This window comes from Desmodus rotundus, chromosome 5, assembly GCF_022682495.2.
Source record: "Desmodus rotundus isolate HL8 chromosome 5, HLdesRot8A.1, whole genome shotgun sequence".
NCBI classification, from domain to species: Eukaryota; Metazoa; Chordata; class Mammalia; order Chiroptera; family Phyllostomidae; genus Desmodus; species Desmodus rotundus.
In genome coordinates this window covers 102,014,266-102,034,202 of record NC_071391.1, presented here as the reverse complement: position 1 = coordinate 102,034,202, position 19,937 = coordinate 102,014,266, and the positions used below count along the sequence as shown (strand labels likewise).

The 19,937-nt window shown below is 38.5% G+C and overlaps 1 protein-coding gene across 4 annotated transcripts in view; it reads left to right on the top strand.

The window, feature by feature from the left end:
* Positions 1–19,937, top strand: part of AFF3 (ALF transcription elongation factor 3) — a 571,288-nt gene that overhangs the window by 402,142 nt on the left and 149,209 nt on the right. For 2 of the 4 annotated variants that reach the window (XM_053924521.1, XM_071221519.1), the window contains exons 9-10: positions 5,376–5,427; positions 16,227–16,280. In XM_053924521.1, the coding sequence (XP_053780496.1) occupies positions 5,376–5,427; positions 16,227–16,280 (106 nt within the window). The remainder of the gene's footprint in view (positions 1–5,375; positions 5,428–16,226; positions 16,281–19,937) is intronic. The other 2 variants (XM_071221520.1, XM_071221518.1) reach the window with 1 other exon arrangement.

Sequence of the window (19,937 nt, the reverse complement as noted above, 5' to 3'; positions counted from 1 at the left end):
AAATGTAGAAAATAGAAAAAATTGAACTTAAACAAAACCAAACACAAAAAGTATGTGTGGCTTGATGAACTAACCTTCACCATTTTAGGTCAGTGCTTTCTTTTTTCTTTTTTGAAATTAGAGATGTTATATAGATAGTAAGAGAAAAGAGGATACAAAGTAAACAGAAACTTATCTTTCATTTGCATTTTGTAAATGATACATACTTTAGTCAGTTTGCTGAATTGCTGGTTAATTTAACTTAATTTTAGAAAATAAAAGCTTACTACACATTGAGAAACTTAAATATTAAAACAGGTGACCTATGTCCACTTTTTATTAAAGTTTTGAGCGTATCCTGTTCAAGTCACAGACTGAGCATAAGCACTTCTCTGCTCCTTCAGAAACCCCATTTAAATAACCACAAAGGTACAGTAATGGAAATAAATTTGAAACAGCACTGAGGACAAAAAGGGGTGCATCAACAAACCAAAAATTCAGTTGAGTTTCTGGAAAACAGAGAGTACATAGGACCCTCCCATTAAATAATCCTGCATAGGGAAGGTCACGACCAGAAAAGGAAAACCATGGAACAAACAGGAACAAGCTCTAGCAGTGTGGGAGGCAGTCTTCGGGAGCTCCGTGTGGAGTCCCAGGTCTCCACTCAGTCTCATGGAGAACAGGCATGGAGTGTCGACAGTAGCAGGCAACTGGCTGTTCTTTCTTCCACCTATGACCCCCTCTCCGTTCCAGTTCCCATACAGAGCTTTCCATCTGGATTTCCACCCCCTCCCCGCAAAAAAGCACCAAAATACCAAAAACACAGCAACATTTGCTAAGAAAATGAACAGTTGACTGGATAGAATTCCTAGTTGGGAGTTGATACCTAAATGGGAAGCAGAATAGATTCTGAGATAATACTAGACCTTAAAAATAAAGTGGTGGAAGAAGAGTTAACTTTTTTCAAGCTGGGGATGAGCAAAAATTCCACTTGTCCAGAGTAAAGTACTTCTAATTTGGGGGCAGGGGCAGGTGATGAGATGGTGAGGGCTCCCAGCCGGTCTCGAAGTCTGTCTTCTCCTGAACCCTAAATGTTCCAACTCACATACCCTGTCCACTCACTTACACAGAGCTCTAAGTCAGCTGTTTCCTACAAGGGATATGTGTATTAGGAAAATAGATCAATATGCTAATACAGGAAATCCACATCCATTACCTTTGTTAACCAACCTGTTATCATTCAAAAACATGAATGTGTAACCAATTAGCACCAAAAACAAGGACTGATCCGGAGGAAATCTACTTAATTCAAGAAACAAAAAAAAATGTAAAGTATAATTACAGTCTTCAGAAACATTTGAAATAATTTGTATTAAATAAAAGAGAACAGAGTGGTATGAAAAAGAAGCAGTTACAGTACAAATGAGCACTTGAGAATTAAAAATACAGTTGACAAAAATTTGTAGAAATTGATAAGTAATAGCTAAAGTCTAGAATCTGGAATATAGAGCTGAAAACTTTTTTTCTGAAAATATAGCAAAAGGCAGATGGAAAATATGAAAGGAAATTAAGATACATGGAAGATCAATCAGGGTGAAAAGGTCAAAATCCAGCTAATAGGAATAACAGAAAAAGAAAACAAAGTGGAGAATAAATAATAAGAGAACTATAATTCCAAGAGAAATGAGTAACTCATTATCACAAACACTATGTACAATGAAACAAGAGACCCTGAACAGAAAACAGTGCTTACTTTAATTTCCACCAATGAGAGGATTGAGAATGTAGTTTGAGAACAAAAAGATTTGAAGAAGTACTAATCAGAACGTCTAGAAATGAAAAAACAATAACAAATTATAATTTCCTTGGTCAGGTTTAACAGCAGATTGGATATGGTTGAAAAAAATTAGTGAATTGGGAAACTAAATTGAAGAAATTGTCTAGAATGCAGCCCAGAGACAGAAATGGAAAATAAAAAATGGAAGTCAAGAAATATGGGGGATAAAGTGAGAAAGTCTAACATATATTTAAGCGGAATTTCAGAAAGAGATATGGGAAGAGATGAAATATTAAGAGAATGGCTGAAAATTATTGTTAGAATTGAAATACACTAACCTACAGATTCTAGGAACCCAATGAATATTAAGCGGGATATATAAAAAGAAGTCCACACTAGACACATTATACATAGTTAATCTGCAAACCACATAGATAAAGAAACAATTCTTAAAATGCCCTTTAATACCTTCAGAGAAGCAACAATTAAACTTCCAGTTGACTTCTTTCTCAGCAGCAGCAGTGGGAGCCAGCAGACAGTGAAATGATAACTTCATTTTTGTGTATGTGGAAACTGATGAGGTAATTCCGAAATTTATTTGTTAGAACAAGTGGCCAGAAATAGCTCAGATGCTCTTTAAGAACAACAAGGTAGGAGCATTCATTGCCTTGCCAATATTAAAAATAAATAAATATTTTTAACTAAGTAATACAGACAGTAATAGACAAATTGAACGACGAAAGGAAATGTAAGACCTAGAAACAGACCCACCAGCACAGGAAGATCAGACTCATGACAGAGCTGATAAAGTAGACCAGTGAAAGAACATGGGCTTCTCAGTAGACAGTACGGAATAATTGGTTATCTACAAGACAAATGAAATTACCCCACATCATATTTTTTTAAAACTATGCCAGGTATTTGTAAAAGATCTAAATGTGAACCGTTTAGGTATACACTTTCCAAAGGCAATATAGAACATATTTCTGGTGTATTTCTTAAATAAAAACACTACAAGGTATCAAGTACAGAAAAATATTGCTAAATTCAAATAAATTAATATTGAGAACTTACAGTCATCCACAGAGACCAGAAAAAGACTCACACTGGGAAAAGTTACTTGAGGAAGCGTGCATGCGTGTGTGTGTGTGTGTGTGTGTGTGTGTGAGAGAGAGAGAGAGAGTGACAGATAACGTAGCAAGACAATGAAGTGCTTCTATGTGTTAAAAAATTACAAAAATGTGTTTTTTAAGAAACGAGAAGGAATGTCACTAAAGATCAAGCACAAAATATCTACTTCATTGGTACTCATATGCCGGCATTACACTGAAACATCTGGAAACATCTCCTGAGCAACCAACTAAAAAAAACCCTTATGGAGAACTTTCTAGATTCCAGGAATAATTTTCCCACAGGTCGTGATAAAGAAACTATTTCTCTTAATGACATAGGCACTTGAACATTTCAAGTGAACTTCAGAAATTGCATCACCTAAAATTGCAAGATGTTGGGGAGAAATTTGTATTTCATTCTTTCTGAAGGACAGAAATGGTTTGCATCCCTTTCTCCACCCTGCACTTACTTTTCCCCAGAAAGGTCCGTTTGTTGTCAGCACTGAAGGTGCTGAGAGCACTCACTCTCAGGCTGTTCCTAAATGTCTTGTTTGGCCCTGCAGTATCCTTCCTGTTTGCCAGAACCTACTCTGTTTTCCCTGTTGCCACAACATAAGTGCTGCTAAGAGCAGAGATAATCAGCCGCAGCTTGGTCCCTACGCTGGGCCAGCCCGCAACTCCTGCAGCCCAGGTCCCATGTGCAATAAGGCCTGTGTCCTCTCAACCTGCAGGTTCTTTGGCAGCATTGTTAGTAAAGGTAAAACATGTTTGTTCAAACATCCAAACAATGTCTTTGTTTATAGTCTCAGTTTCCTGTTTTCTTGTCATAAGTTGTTTGAAAATGTTTACTATTGCCGGCTGCCGTGAGCTTGGCTGTTTTACGCTCTTTATTGTGGTTGTATGTGGTGTGACTACTGGCAGTGATAGACTGGGGAAAGCAATCAGTTTCCCCAAATTAAAGGTGGGGGGAGATCAATATGTAACTTAAGTCTCCATTAGTGTTGTTACATAATGCAGGTGTTAATAACTCTATTTAAGGATTCTGGCAGGAATTGTAGCCACTCAGTGGAAAAATGATTGTGGAAAGGACTAAATTAGGTTATTTTCCAGCTCTAAAGCCAGTTGATGAGGCCTTGCATGTCTCCTAAGTGAGCATACCAGAGATCTGGCCTGGGAGACAGAACATAAATGTATGAGCTTTAAATCTGGTTTATTAATTTGCTGCCTTTACTTGTACTTCAACGTGGTTTCCTAGGAATCTGGGTTCTCTCTAATCAGTGTTTGTTGTTGAGGCAGTTACACAGATATTGTGGCTTTTTGATGAAGTGGCTGTGTAGACACTCATTAGTGCCAAGTTATGTCTAAGATAGATGTGTGAACTATATATAACGGTCTTTTTTTCACAACTATGTAATTTCCCAAAAGAAAAAAAGAAGATGCTGTCAAGTTTCCTTTGGGGTTCAGTTTGGAAAATACCTCAGAATGTGATCCTCATGCTCTTTAGGAAGATGGTCCTGAGACAAGGTGCTGGCTGACAGGAGGGGCTTGGTACACTGCGTAGGTCTGGGCCCTAAAGAGGATGTTGGCGGATTCTGTGAGATCTCCAGGCCTGACTCAAAAGAGCAAAGCAAAACAGGTTGCCACCATCAGGCCCATTTCTTATAACCCACAGCCTTCTCTGGGGTTTATTAAACTATTAGCTTGGCACAACCATCATAACCACAGCCAACTCACACTGGCAACCATGACACTTCTATCTCCTGCCTCAAAGAAATGAAAGCAGCAACTTACCTCATGAGGATGCATGGTTCAAACCACCTGTGGTTGAGGATCTAAGAATTAATGCTGTGTCCTTGCAAGAAGCATTTTGCCTTTTAAAACTGCAAAAAGTGACTCGTTCCGGGCTCCCTCAGTTAAATCCTATTAAATCCTTAATGCCCACCAGTGAAACATTTCTTTACCTAACCTATCAGATAGATAAGATTTCTGGTTTACATCTTATTAGGCATTAACTGGGGGGCCTCAAAACCTGCACCAGGGCTCTTGGTGGTGTACAATTCTTGGGATCCTGTAACCTCAGTAAAATTCTCTTCTTCAAGTTCTGATGCAGCCAGATCTGGTTTGGCTTATGTTAGCAAAAGGGATCGAAGTTCAAAATGCCTTGATGTAGAATGCTAATGGAGTTTATTTCCCTAAATTTTCTGTAAAAGAAGTGGAAGGAAACAGGTTCCATCTGTAAGATACTCATCTTATGGCAAGGTCTCCACTCTGAGCCTCTAGTTGTTCATAAACAGTTCCTTAGAACCTATTCGCAGATATATCGCTGGGCAATGGTATTACAGAAATAACGTTGCAAATCTGGTTCTCAGACAATAAAAAGATGTTTTAAAAGCCTTCTTCTGCACATTTTGAAAAATTGTTAATAGGAGCTTGGGAACATATTTAATCTCTCTTAAATCTTAAATACTATAACACTCACGTGTTTTTTTTCCTACTTCCTTTTTAAGAGAAAGGTGATGCTGAGCCAGAGAGTCCAGACAATGGCACCTCGAATACGTCGTAAGTCTCTTTCCTCTTTCTGTGTGTCACAGTGGTTCTTTAACATGCCCGTAACATGAAACAGGGCAAGTATCTTATAGCAGTTACAATAACAATGGAAGGAAGACTGTGGTTCTCCTTCTCATGGTGATGTCTTTTTAAATGCTTTGGAGTGCACACGCATTTGGAGGTCTTTCTTATGCTTCATTACAGTAAGAATAATCTTGAAAACAAAAATGCTTCTCCATAAAGTACAAATATAATAAGATATGAGGGTACATATTGGTGGGGAGAAGAGAGGGAACTTTGGAGACTTTCATCATAACCGTTATAAATAATGTAGAACTTCTCACGTGTACTGGGAGATACTCTGCCCTACATACCTGTGAAGTACCAGTGTCATTTGAAAAGCGTGCCATCTGCAACCTCACCTTGGAACTATGTGAAAAGTACAATTACAGATAGCTGTGGAATCTCGTGAGTTTATTGATGTTTTTGAATTAACAAAAGCAGTTTTTAAAAGACTTTTTAAAAGGCACTTATAAAACACATGTTCCTCACTCTACGTTTTGTCTTTTTCATCTCAGTACTCAAGGAATCCTCAATGTTTTAATGATTAATTTGATACAATATTTATATACCAAAGTTTACCACTGAACCACCCATGCCCTGATTTATACACCAAAGTTTAAATGAAATAATTCATGAGGTAACAAATTATTTTAGGAATCACTCAAATGTTTGCCCTTTGAAAATTTTTATTATAAATCTGAGTGGTGACATACGGTTTCTTATTCTATGGCAGGTTTGTGAATTTATCTTTATGTGGATCAGCACTCTTATTATTAAACATGTAAACTGTTACTCAGTAGCAATCAGAGTTTGTGACATAATATTTTTGAGTGTCTTAGTTGTTCTAAGACATGTTTCTGTGTCTAGAAGAATCCTTTGGATTGTATAGGATGGCTATATATTTCATAAAGTATATGATTTTATGTTTTTCCTGAGATGTTACTCTGAAAGTTCTAAACAACTTCATTGTTATGATTTCTGATGATATAATAAATGTGACTAGTTTTAAATGGTTAAAATAACACTAACTTTTACATTTTTATGCTGCGAAATATAATGGGGAAAGGGTTTTAATGCCATCTGGAGGCATTCTAGAGAACTGAAAAAGGTAGAATCATTTAAAAATTTGGTTCTTTCAAATAAGATTTGAGATTGGATAAGAATTTACATAACTAGAATGTAAGCTATTTGAGAGTAAGTTACATTTTTTATAAATAATATTATAAAAGTGCTAATTATTATAGAAATAACCATTTTTAATTCTCACTGACAAAATCATTTAAAAACATACAAAGGTACATACAAAATATATTGGAAAACTGCCAACTCCCCACATTTAATTTTACAAATTTTAAAATCTCATTCAGTAGATACCAATTTTGTTAATGCAGTTTAATGTACCATTTAAGTTCTTCTTCCCTTATGCATTTCTTTAAAAAATCTATTCTCTAAGAGAACTGGTTTCCATACATCGGTACCTTATGAAAATAAATATGTTGTCTGAGAAATTATTTTAAACATTCTGGAGATTTGAGAGCAGTGAAAACTTTGAGCATTGCCCCCACATTCCTACCTCTTTACTTAGTCATCGACCTCTCCTGCGACTTGAACTAGAAATAGCAGAAATAAAACTGAGGTTGCATGGATATCTCTTAAAGGTGGAGAACTCTGAACCTGATCCTCTCAAAGAGCTCTCCAACAGCACTTCTGTAGTGATTAGGCAGGAGGAGCAGCATGTAATAAAGAGCAAGGACTCAGAGTGTCTTAGATTTATAAGCATTCTTTGTGCAGTACCTTATTTGAGCTTTATGTTTTAGGTAGACAGGTATGGCAGGGACTCGTAAAAGCCATTCAACTTAAGTTAAAAATAATTGGGGTATTTTGCTTTTTTGCCCATTTACCATACTGAGGAGTCAGTAGATCTTAGGAAACAAAGTAAAGCCATGAGTCAGAATCAAGTAGAAAAACGAGGGTCTGATTATTTGTTAAATGGTAAGTGTATTAGTTTGCTAGGGCTGCTGTAACAAATACCACAGACTGGGTGCCTTAAGTAAAAAAAAATATATATATATATATATATATATATAATCTCATGATTCTGGAAGCTGGACATCCAAGATCAGTCAGTAGGGTTGGTTTCTTCTGTGAAAGAAGGATCTGTTCCAGGCCTGGTGACTTGTTCTGTAGATGGACATCTATCTCCCTGCATCTCTTCATATAACCTTCCCTCTAGCATGCCTCTATGTCCAGATTTCCCCTTTTTATAATAACACCAGTTACACTGGATTAGGGCTCACCCAAAAGGCCTTGTTTAATATGATTAGCACTACACAGACCCTGTCTTGAAATGAAGTGACCTTCTGAGAGGTTAGGACTTCAACATATCAATTGGGGTGGGGAGGGGGATTCAACTCATAACATTAAGGGTCAGAGTAATCAGAATGATTCAGAAGCCAAGTAGGCAGAACCAGGAATGTACAGATGCCAGGAGGTAGAACAAGGGGAGAGAACCTACGTAAAACATCAAAATGATAAGCTCCATGGGAGCTGGAGGGATGAGGCAGAGCAAAGAGAAAACTGTTGGTCACACACACAGGCCCTAGGAAAGACATGGTTTTCACATTCCTGGTCTGGTGGCTTAGACTTGGCTTCAGTAAAGCTGTACATCCCTCTGTCTGTATAAGTCCATGGCTCTGTCAGTCCTTTAAAACTATCATATGGGTTCAAAATAAAGTATAAAGTTGGGAGTCTCCAGACAGAGAGCTAATTTCCTGAAAAAGACTCTTTCCTCACTGGAGATTAATTAAGCAAAAGATTAATCATGGTAAGTTTTAGACAATCATTGCCTGATAGGACAAAGTAATCTGAATAACATCTGAAGATCCCTTCAGGAGATATTATTCAATGATTTTATGAGTATTCATAAAGATGAAAAGTGTAGTTTATTCTTAACACAAAAGAACCAATAAATTTAAATTTCTGTAGAGTACCAGTTAATGTTAATGATGGGAGCCCTTATATTGGATTAACTTTCCTGTAGATAACTATTATAAACTCTGGACAAAATGCTTTTTCAACTATTAGAAGGCAGAAAATTTTGGGAATTTGATCCTTGAAAGAAGAAAATTGGACTGGGTGAAATTTACATTCATACAGCTTCCTCCCTGAGAGTACTGCCCAATCCACATAGAACAACGAGAACTCAAGGAGCAAACCATAAACATATTGGCACGAAGTATCAGAGGATGGTGTTCAGGGCTGCGAGAGTGACAAGACAATGTCAAGAGAATGTGAAGGCTGGCAGAAAATGCTTGCGAAAGACGTCTGATAAAGAACTGATACTCAAAACAAACAAAGAATTCTTAAACACTCAATGATAAGAAAAAAAAACAAATAAAAAGTGGGCCAAAGACATTAACAGACTTCTCAACAAAGAAGAAATACAGATGGCAAATAATCATATGAAAAGATGTTCCACATCATATGTCATCTGGGAAACACCAATTAAAATAGTGAAAACCCAGAACTCAGACAACACCAAATGCTGGTGAGGACATGGAGCAACAGGAACTCTCATACATTGCTGGTGGGAACACAAAGTTAGGGCCACTTTGGAAAACAGTTTGGCAGTTTCTTACAAAAGTAAACACACTCCTTATTGTATACCCAAAGTTACTGAAAACTTATATCCACAAAAAATTTTAACTCAATTTAAAAAATAATAAGTAAAAATAAGTTTATAGAAAGGATCAATATTTATGTGACAGCTTTTCTTCCCTATAATAATAACAATTACCATGTTTTTATTGACCATGTTTTTATTGTTTATATTGACCAGGTACTAGTCTTAACACTTGACATATTTTATCACCTCTACTTCTTACAGAAATCCAGTAATACCTTATTTTACAGGCAAAATAGGCTAATTAAGGTTCTTGTGTTATATAACTTTAACTGGCAAAGTCAAGATTTGAACCCAGTATTCAGATCCTGGAAGCCAAGCTCTTAACCATTGTCCCATTCTGCTATCTCAGAGTTCTTAGGTAGTTTCTCTAGAGACAGTAATCATTCTGGAAAGAGCAGATAATTGAATACCTGAAGAGGAAGAGTAGAACTGAGATCCTGCTAGAAAGTCATCTGCACTAGAAAAGCTCTAGAAGTAATGAAGAAACGGAGATTTCCAAAATACTGTGAAAGCCACGGTTTGGTGGGGTCACCATGCTTGATTAATTCAGATTTTTCCACCATCAACAAATTCGCTCTCAAGTTAGAGGTCAACAGCATAGGCTTATAGAAAAATCCTCAAGTAGGATCCTTCTATATTTGTAGATGAGCCTCAATTGAACAAAGCAACTATAACCTTCAAGAATAAATGGAAGATTTGAAATGGAATTAAACACACAATACTCAACTCCTAGGAGAAAAAAATAAAATAAGGCAGAAGAAAAATGGTTCATCAGAGGTAAACATTGCACAGTAAAAGATTTGGAAATTATTATGAGCTTAAATGGAATTAGAGTGACCCATGATAAGTTTTTTCTCCAGTGTTAATACAGTAGTTGGAATTAATCAATAGAAAATGCCCATTACCTAGTAGGCACTCAATAAATAGTTATTACTGCTATCATAACTAGATTCACGATCTATAAAAGATAGAAAACAACCCTGCTTTGGCAGTTGGTAGTGATAAGAGTTTATTAAACTTTAAATCTCTTCTTTTAAAAAAAGTAGAGAACTTAGAAAGGGTTAAGGGTGGTAAAAACAGAAGTTTATATAAGTCTTCTAGTGAAGCTTAGCTCTGAAGCAGAAAGGCTGAATGGCCAGTCTACTCCAAAGATGTCAACCAAAATGAGCCCTTCCCCAGGCCTTCTGATGACAGGACCAAAGACAAGGACACATGGCGTTACCTCTCCCAGTGAAGAGTACATGGCCTGGAGGTGGCGAAAGAGTTCCCCTCCACCACTGACTCCTGTTTTAAAATGTCTTGGAAGACTTGGATGTCATTGAATGGTGGGGCAGAGTGGTTCTAGGTGGTACTCAAAGCTCCTTTCCAGGTATACAATGTGAAACTCCTTGGGTCATTTATAATGATGAAAGGTGAAATATGTTCAAGTCAATGAAGAGGATTTGTCTTCATCAGGTGAGGCTACTGTAACAAACTACCATAACCCAGGTAGCTTATAAACAACAGAAGATGATTTCTCACGGTTCTGGAGGCTGAGACATCTAGGATCAAGGCACTGGCAGATCCAGTGTCTGGTGACAGCCCACATCCTACTTTGCAGTTGGCCATCTTCTCATTGTGTCTTCACATGGCAGAGAGCAGCAAAAGCAGAAGAAAGCTCTCTCATGTCTCTTCTTATAAGAGCATTAATTCCATTCATGAGGGTTCCACCCTCATTACCTAATCACTTCCCAAAGTGCCACCCCCTAATACCATCACATTGGGGGTTAGAGTTTCAACATATGAATTTTGGAGGAAGACAACAGTATTCATAGTCCATAACAGTATTCACTAAAAATATCTTATGCCCATTATAGAGCTATCTTAGAAAATGTTAAATACGGAGGAAGAATATACACAGGGACAATTATGTACTAAACATATAAAGACACCTGTTATTCATGCATGTGCACTTATATGTCATACAAACTGATCTGAAGTTAAGAGATCAAAGTCAATTTGAGAACTGTTACCAATAAATGCTTTTTTTCAGAGAAATTTTAAACTTTCCTGATACTTACTTTGGTCACAGCAATCCATGTCTCAAATGATGAACTATGGCTGCTCTTTCAGTTTATGAGGTCTCTGCCCCCAGAGGATTCCTTCCCATAGGGATCCTCGAACCCCCTCATTGTGGTAGATGAACAAACTAGACTGAAGGCCTTGTAGAGGTAAGGCTTATCTGATGGTTAGGAAGGAACCCCTTGACCCAGCATTCAGGTACCAATGCGTCCAGATGGGGCTGGGCAAGACGGTTGAAGGAGAAGAGATGTAAGGAGATTTTGTCAGTTTTACCTGAGAGGGAAATTTGATACTGCTGTGGTATTGCTTATACTCTCCAATTAAAACACTAATTGAACCCAAGAATGTGGTTAGAAATTATGCCATTGCAGAACATGACCACAAAGCTTATCTTCCATGTTCTTACACCAGACTGGAAGGCCTATGGTCCCAGAGGTCTAAAAGAGAAGTCAGTGGCAAAACTAGGGAGTCTGCTCCCCTGTCCCCTCTTTGGTTCCCAGAGACTCATGCTTTCTCTTTCCTGTGCACATGCAGCTCCATCACAACGTACCTCCCCTCAGCATGTTACCTAAATCAAGGTTTTTAAAAATTTTGTTTCGTAACTTAATGTTTTTTTAATTTTAATTATGATGAACACACATAACATAAAAGTCACCATCTTAATCATTTTGATACATTCCAAGACCCCCAGTGGATGCCTGAAACCACAGATAATACCAAACCCTATACACACTGTGTTTTTCCTATACATATTATACACACCTTTTCACTTAAAGGAAGCCTGTTACAGCTTCTCCTTGGCATATCCAAATTGTCAGCTCCACTGCTCTTTCACCTTGGGACCATTATTAAGTAAAATAAGGGTGACGGGAACACAAGCACTGCCATACCACGACAGACGATCTGGTGAGACAGCTGCTAAGTGACTGACGGGTGGGGAGCATGTACAGCCTGGAGATGCTGGGCAGAGGGATGATTCGCGTCCTGGCAGAAGAAAGCAGAATGGCAGGAGAATGTATCACAGTACTCAGAACAGCACACAATGTAAAAGTTACGAATTGTCCATTTCTGGAATTTGCTATTTAATATTTTTGGACTGTGGTTGACCACAAGTCACTGAAACTGCAGAAGGCAAAACCACAGGTAAGGGGGACTGCTGTACAGTTCAGTAGCATTCGGTGCATTCACTCTGTTGGGCAGCCATCACAACCATACCCAGAGCTCTTTTCATCCTCCCAAACTGAGCTCTGAGCCCATTAATAGGCCAAATTAACGAATTGCCATAGCAAATGACTCCCCATTTTCCCCTCTCCTCAGCTCCTGACAACCACCATTCTATTGATTCTTCTGTTCCTATGATTTTGACCACTCTGGGTACCTCATAGAAGTGGAACCATACAGTATTTGCACCTTTGTGACTGGATTATTTCACTCAGCACAAGTTCTCAGGGTTCATCCATGTTGTAGCATGTGTCAGAATTTCCTTCCTTTTAGAAAAGGAATTTCCTTTTTAAGGATTTTCTTTTTAATTTTTATTTAATGATTTAGAGAGAGAGAGGAAAAGAAAAAGAGAGAAACATCAGTGTGTTGTTCCACTTATTTATGCATTCATTGGTTGATTCTTGTATGAGCCCTGACTAGGGATTGAACCCACAACCTTGGCATAGGGGGACAGTGCTCTGACCAAGTGAGCTACCTGGCCAGGGCCAGGAATTTCCTTTTTTAAGTCTGATTGATATTCTCTTGTGTGTGGGTATGTTTGTTTGTTCATCTATCCATGGCACTTGAGTCGCTTCTGCCTTTGGCTGTTGTGAACAGTGCTGCTTACGAACATGAGTGTGCAAATATGTCTTTGAGTCCCTACTCTCAGTTATTTTAGGTAGATACTCATCTCAAGCTATTTGAACATAACCTGTACAATCAAAACCACATTTTACATCATACCCTACAAGGGTATATGTACTGAAGCTGGTGTCACAATACAGTTGCCAACCATTACTCTGACATTTTCCATTCTTGCGTAATATTTTTAAATGCAGGTCATATCACAGAAATTCACTTTTCTCAGCCCATAGTCACAAAATGCAATAGTTACTGACTACCTAACAAGACAGTTTGTGCCAAGGAAGGAGGAAGAAGGCAGTGCCGGTAATGAGCCCTACTGTGTTCTAGCCCTGGCTGAGTCACTATGTAAATGACCTCGTCAGTCCTCCTGATAGCCTAGTTCTCCCTTCCCCATTTTACAGATGAAGGAACCAAGACTGAAAGGGGTAAGAAGTTTGCCCAAAGACTTGCATCCAGTGAATCTGTTTTCACTCAGATCTGCCCCCTGGTCTGGACATGGGCAGGACATGATTAGTTTACGCGGCATCTACAGTCCTCCCCTCAGAAGACTCAGACAAGCATTCTAACAGGACTGAGGCAGGCTCTAATCCAAAGGACTGCCAATTCAGAAAATTTTAGGATCCATTCAAAGGCTCAAGAAGTCGGTATTGGAGGAGTATGTCATGCAAGAAGGTAAAGTTGTTCAATGACTCCTAATTAGATCACATAAGCAATGGCTCCCTTCCCTAAATGGTTAAGGTGTCAGACAGAGTCTCTACAGGTGAGTTAAGCACCTTTGCAATCAGTGCCCTCTTCATTCCACAGAGATATAATGAATACACTGTAGCTACTCTGTATTCACTGTGGCTTTGACAGATGGCAGCATCTTTCTGAGGAGTCACTGGGGCCATGGGAAAGTGTGATAAATCAACAAACATTACCATATTGATTGTAGTGGGCAATCAATAAATATTGCCTGATATTAAAAGACTGAGTTACTTCCTTCAAATATTTGCTTTCATATAGCTTCTTCATGCTCTTATGTATAAGCCTTGCCCAGCATTTAGACGAGATCGGGTACATTCCGGGTGGTATGGCCATAGACTGCCCAGAATTTAGAACAGAATCCTTATGCAGCAAGAATTACTGGTATGAATGAATGAGTGCAGAATAACACAGGATGGTTGAAGAACACTTGTGCATTTTATTATATCTTTTTCAGAAATACCATTAGCTAGATTTGTTCTTTCTCAGCTACAGATTTTAACTGAGATGTAAACCTCCAAAACACAGAGCTTATATACTTATAGACTGAAATCCCTCCCTTCCCCACACTGCATCCAGATCGCAGACTCTCTGCGCCCCATGCTCATCCCTTCCCAGGCATAATACTTCATGCATCCATTGCCTGCTTTGTGTCAGGCACTGGAGTGAACACAGTGTCTTATTTAATTCTCACTACAATCCAATGAGGTGTATTATTACATTATTACATCTTATGTTACAAAAGAGAAAGTCAAGATTGCAGAGTAGTATGTTGACTAGTGGAGGTTTCAGTTAACACAGCTGACATTCAGTCTAGGTCGGCTCCAGAGCCACTTGGTGACAGCCCTTTAGGTCTGTGGCCTCATGTAGGGGGCCACAGACCTAAACAAGTGGAAGGGATAGTAAAGAAAAAAATCCTGTTTCTGAACAAAGAGCTGGTATGGCCCTAAAAAGCCCTTAATATCTACATTCCCTCCATATTTTCAAGAGATTGTGTCCCAAAGAGCCTGTAAGGCAGCTTGGAGGAGGTGGGAGGATACCTGGTCACAGACAATGGGTAAAGGTGGATTTCTGCGCAGTGGTGGAGGTCGTGGAAATAGCAGGGGCTGGAGTCTGAAATTCATCTGACGAGCCAGTAGCCAGCAGAAATAAAAGGACAGCTCTGCAGCCTGGCCTACCTGTTCACCTCAGAGGGCCTTCAGCAGTTGGCTTAGGATCTTGTGGTGAAGCAGTGTTCACATGATCCCACCCAAGCATGGAAAGTATTTGAGCCTCTGCCCGCACCTTCTACCACAGAGAATTCCACCTCTACTTTTAGCTTCTTACATGGCTGAGATACACTAAGAGACAGGGCACAAAGGGATAATGGGCAGCTGACCAAACTTGCACACACATGCACACACGCACCTTTCTACCTTAAAAAGGCATTCCTGCTTTAAAAATGAGGACTCTGGGAGTTAAGGCATTTCTGCAAAACAGTACCAGTGTTGATACATATAATTAAGAGGTAACAAATACTGTGTACTAACTCTATGCCAGACTGTGTACTAAACTCTTTGTAAACATAGGATCACTATATAATATGAGGTAATAGTTATGCAGGGACATCGGGTGTAAACTAAAAACCCTGCAGGGTGAATCAAGTCTGTGAATCCTCATAGCAACTCGAGAAAGTAGACAGCGTTAAAATCTCCCTTTTTATAGATAAAGAAACCGAGGCTCACACAGGGAGCGTGGCCAAGCCAGGATATCGCCCCAGAGGTGTCGGACTTGAAAGCCCTCTTTCTCTGCTCTGCCTTGGACTGCAGACACCTGAGCTGTGCCATTGTGCAGATCCAGCACTGCTGGACGCCACTGCTGGTTCAGAACACAGACGAAGGAAGTTCAAAGTGGCCAGATGGCAGCAAACCCAGTGACCGGGGACTATTTCATTTGAAAGTCTGTTTAACACTAAAGCTGGGAGACTGAATTAGATCAGTTGGCTTTTAGGGATGGGAAGAGAGTGTTCTTGGTTTGCTTTTGTAGTTCTGTAAAACAGAGAGAATAATCAGCAGGTGAAACAAGAAAAACCACTGATGTTGGGCAGAACAGTCAACCACACAGCTTCACTCCTTGAAACAATATGATGCTAATTTCATAAATCACTAGAAGTTACATACTCTGAAAATACAAAGATTTTAATGGATAAATACATAAAATATTGTTATTCACAATTTTGAAAAAATATGCTTTCCATTTGATCACCAAGAAAAATATGTTTCTTCTCGTTAACCAATTATAAAAATAGGGACAGTCTCTAGCATTTTGTGTTTTGCTTTCCAATTGAGAGTTTGGGCTCGGTCAAATGAATTTACTGAGCATTTACTATGTGCCAGGCACTACTCTAAGCATTTTAATTATATCATTCTCACAGCTCTCTGGAATGGTTGTCCCCATTTACAGATAAGGGAAGTGATGCACAGAGAGGGTAAGTAACTTGCTCAGAGCCACACATCTCATGTAAGACAGAGCCGGGAATTGAACTCAGTTTGACTCCTGAAGCGATGCTTTTACCCACACTTCTGTACAGCCTCCATTTTGGCTCTTAGACTTCAAAATCTTTCCAAAATATTAAATATTAACATGTCTCTGAGAAAGAGAATAGCATTTCCAAATTATGTGTCAACCCTGAGTATACATAAGATGCTGGAAAATACACTTGAATTCATAATTAACATAATTAAGATCTTTCTTATCTTTAAATGTCTAGAGCTTACAAGTATTTTTATCTGCTCTCTCAGAATGTCCAAGAAGAGGTCATCATTTTATTACATTTGAATTCTATTTTTTCTAATAATTACTGTTGCCAATTGCGCTAAATCTCCTCAGGGTGAGAAGCGTAGAGAGAAAACTCAGTGCCTTTGAAAATACTAAATTTGATGTTCAAATATTGAAGAAAAATGATCAGTTAAAATAAATATTTGTATGATTTTGTTGCTGACCTAAATCCCATGTTTGGGGGACCGATTTTGCAAGTTCTGGACCAGACGATGCTGGCTGAGACCGGAAACCCCAGTGGACTTCTTCAGTGTCAGGGTGCAGTGTGCTCTGTGCAGCTTTTCGTAAACTCGATGGGTCAAACAATAAACTGCAGTGATGCCATAGAGACGGTTACACCTAGACAAACAGCATTCAGAAGGATGGGAGCGGAGATTTCTCTTCTTCCAGGAGTTGTAAATGGATGTCTTTGTTGGTTTTTTATCCCTTCTGTTTAACTTTCAAGCTAGGATTGCCAAATAAAATGTAAGACACCCAGTTAAATTTGAATTTCAGATTAACAAGGAATAATTTTTTTAGCGTAGGTCTGTCCATGTACTATTTGGGAATAATTATTTAGTATAAGTATGTCTTTTTTAATTAAGTGTTTTATTGTTGTTCTGTTACTACAGTTGTCCACGGTTTTCCCTCTTTGCTCCCCTCTGCCCGGCCCACCTCCTGATCGCACAGTCAGCCCCCACCCTGTTGTCCGTGTATGTCTTATGCAACAATTGGGAAATACTTACAATAAAAAAGATTATTTGGTTTTTACCTGAAATTCAAATTTAAATGAGCATTCTGAATTTTTTATTTGCTAAATCTAGCAACCCTACCAAACACCACCTAAAGCATAGGTCCAACTAGACTTTTATTTAAATCCATAATTTACTGAAGAGTAGAAGACAGACAAGGTGAAGAAGGGAGAAAAATAAGAAGGAAGAAGAGAGAAAGTAATACAAAGAAAGAGGGAGAGAATGAATTCTGGCAATCTGCCAAGTAAAACTACTAACATTTTGCAAGAAAGAAATCCTAAAATTGAGATCATTGGATGGAAAAAAGTTTGTTTCACAGACTCCAGCCTGAACATTAGCCAAAAAAAGAAAGGCATCCTATTAACATCTGCATACCAAAGCTCATCTAGGAATGGAAAGATTTGGAATTTAACAGATTCTTAGCTTCCAGCTTTGTTAGAATACCACAATTCTTTATTAATTGCAAGGAGGATTTTGGTTTTTCAGTGAGATGCTTCAGTAATTCGATACTAAAGAAGCTAGCTAACTTCAGTTTATGTTACTAAGACGCATTTGAAACTTTCTGGATAACCTTTTGTCTCTTTCTTTTGCACTGAAATGCAAAAAACTTTCAGATACCTGATATGGGGAAGAATTTACCTCTGTTTAAAAAATCACACAGTTCTGCTGTGAAACGTGAAGATGGAATTTTTTTTATTAGAAAATATTAAGTAACAGGTTTGAGGCAGATTTTTTTCCTTTAATCTCTAATCAGAAAAACTACTATAAGCAAGAAACCTCTTGCATTAATCTGGACACGTCACAGATGTGACACTTCTGTAGGAGATGTCTTTTTAACTGTGGAGGGAAGAAAATAACCTTTGGAAATTTTAGGATGTTATTACAAGCAAGTTTACTAGTTTTTGACTTACTGAGCCACAGCTGGAGCCAGCCTTCATCAGGGTAAGAGTTTTTCCATATTACTGTTTTATCTTTCATATTTCAACTATAGGATTATTATGGTTTGGGGAATAGGGCCTTTGAACTTGTACTGTCTGTTGAGTATGCAAAGGAATGTCCTGTAAAAGGGAAGAGGACTGACAGTTTCCTTCTTGTAAGATCATTGGGGCCGCTGGAGCAGGAATTGGATTGTACTGTCATTTTGGATAAAAGAAAATTTTGGATTTTCTTTGAGAGGCATTTAAAGGGCTGGGGTTACTCTTACCTGAGAGCCACACAAGTAAGGCTCTCAGTTCTGTAGTTGTTGTATTGTTGTTCCTGCTTTTTTAAAAAAAAAACTGACTTAACAGTGCAAGGAATTTTCTCATCAGATTAATTATGAATCTGCCTGGAAATATTTTCTTTAATATTTGTGAAATATGAGCAGTCATTGCGTTTACTGTCATCTTTTCTTCATCCTACATCTTTCTGCATTTTTTTAAATAAAGTACACTGGCAGTTCGTTCAGGTAAGAGCAGTGTTACTCTGTATGCTTTCCTTAAAGAGGCTTCAAAAAATTCTAAAGCCATTCTCTCTCCAAAGAGCCAGAGATGGCATCCACACAGGCCTGGCTGCCTACAGACGTGCACGCAGAAGCTGCAGGGAACTACATCAGTCAACCTGTGATAGGCAGGTTAGAAGCAGGTGCTGTTTTGATTGGAGAAATAGCTAAAGGAAATTGTCAGGTGACATAAATAACAGAGAACCAATGAGGATGGTGAATTTAAGTATGCTCCCCAACTAGTTTATTTTATTTTTTTAATATATTTATTGATTATTCTATTACAGTTGTCCCATTTCCCCCACTTCACTCCACTCCATCCTGCCCACCCCCTCCCTCCCACATTCCCCCCCTATAGTTCATGTCCGTGGCCATACATATAAGTTCTTTGGCTTCTACATTTCCTATACTATTCTTACCCTCTCCCTGTCTATTTTCTACCTACCATTTATGCTACTTATTCTCTGTACCTTTCCCCCCTCTCTCCCCCTCCCACTCCCCTGTTGATAACCCTCCATGTGATCTCCATTTCCGTGGTTCTGTTCCTATTCTAGTTGTTTGCTCAGTTTGCTCTTGTTTTTGTTTTAGGTGTGGTTGTTAATAACTGTGAACTTGCTGTCATTTTTACTGTTCCTATTTTTGATCTTCTTTTTCTTAGCTAAATCCCTTTAATGTGTCATATAATAAGGACTTGGTGATGATGAACTCCTTTAACTTGACCTTCTCTGGGAAGCACTTTATCTACCCTTCCATTCTAAATGATAGCTTTACTGGATACAGTATTCCTGGATGTAGGTCCTTGCCTTTCATGACTTGGAATACTTCTTTCCAGCCCCTTCTTGCCTGTAAGGTCTCTTTGGAGAAATCAGCTGATAGCCTTATGGGAACTCCTTTGTAGGTAACTGTGTCCTTTTCTCTTGCTGCTTCTAAGATTCTCTCCTTATCTTTAATCTTGGGTAATGTACTTATGATGTGCCTTGGTGTATTCCTCCTTGGGTCCAGCTTCTTTGGGACTCTCTGAGCTTCCTGGACTTCCTGGAAGTCTATTTCCTTTGCCAGATTAGGGAAGTTCTCCTTCATTATTTGTTCAAATAAG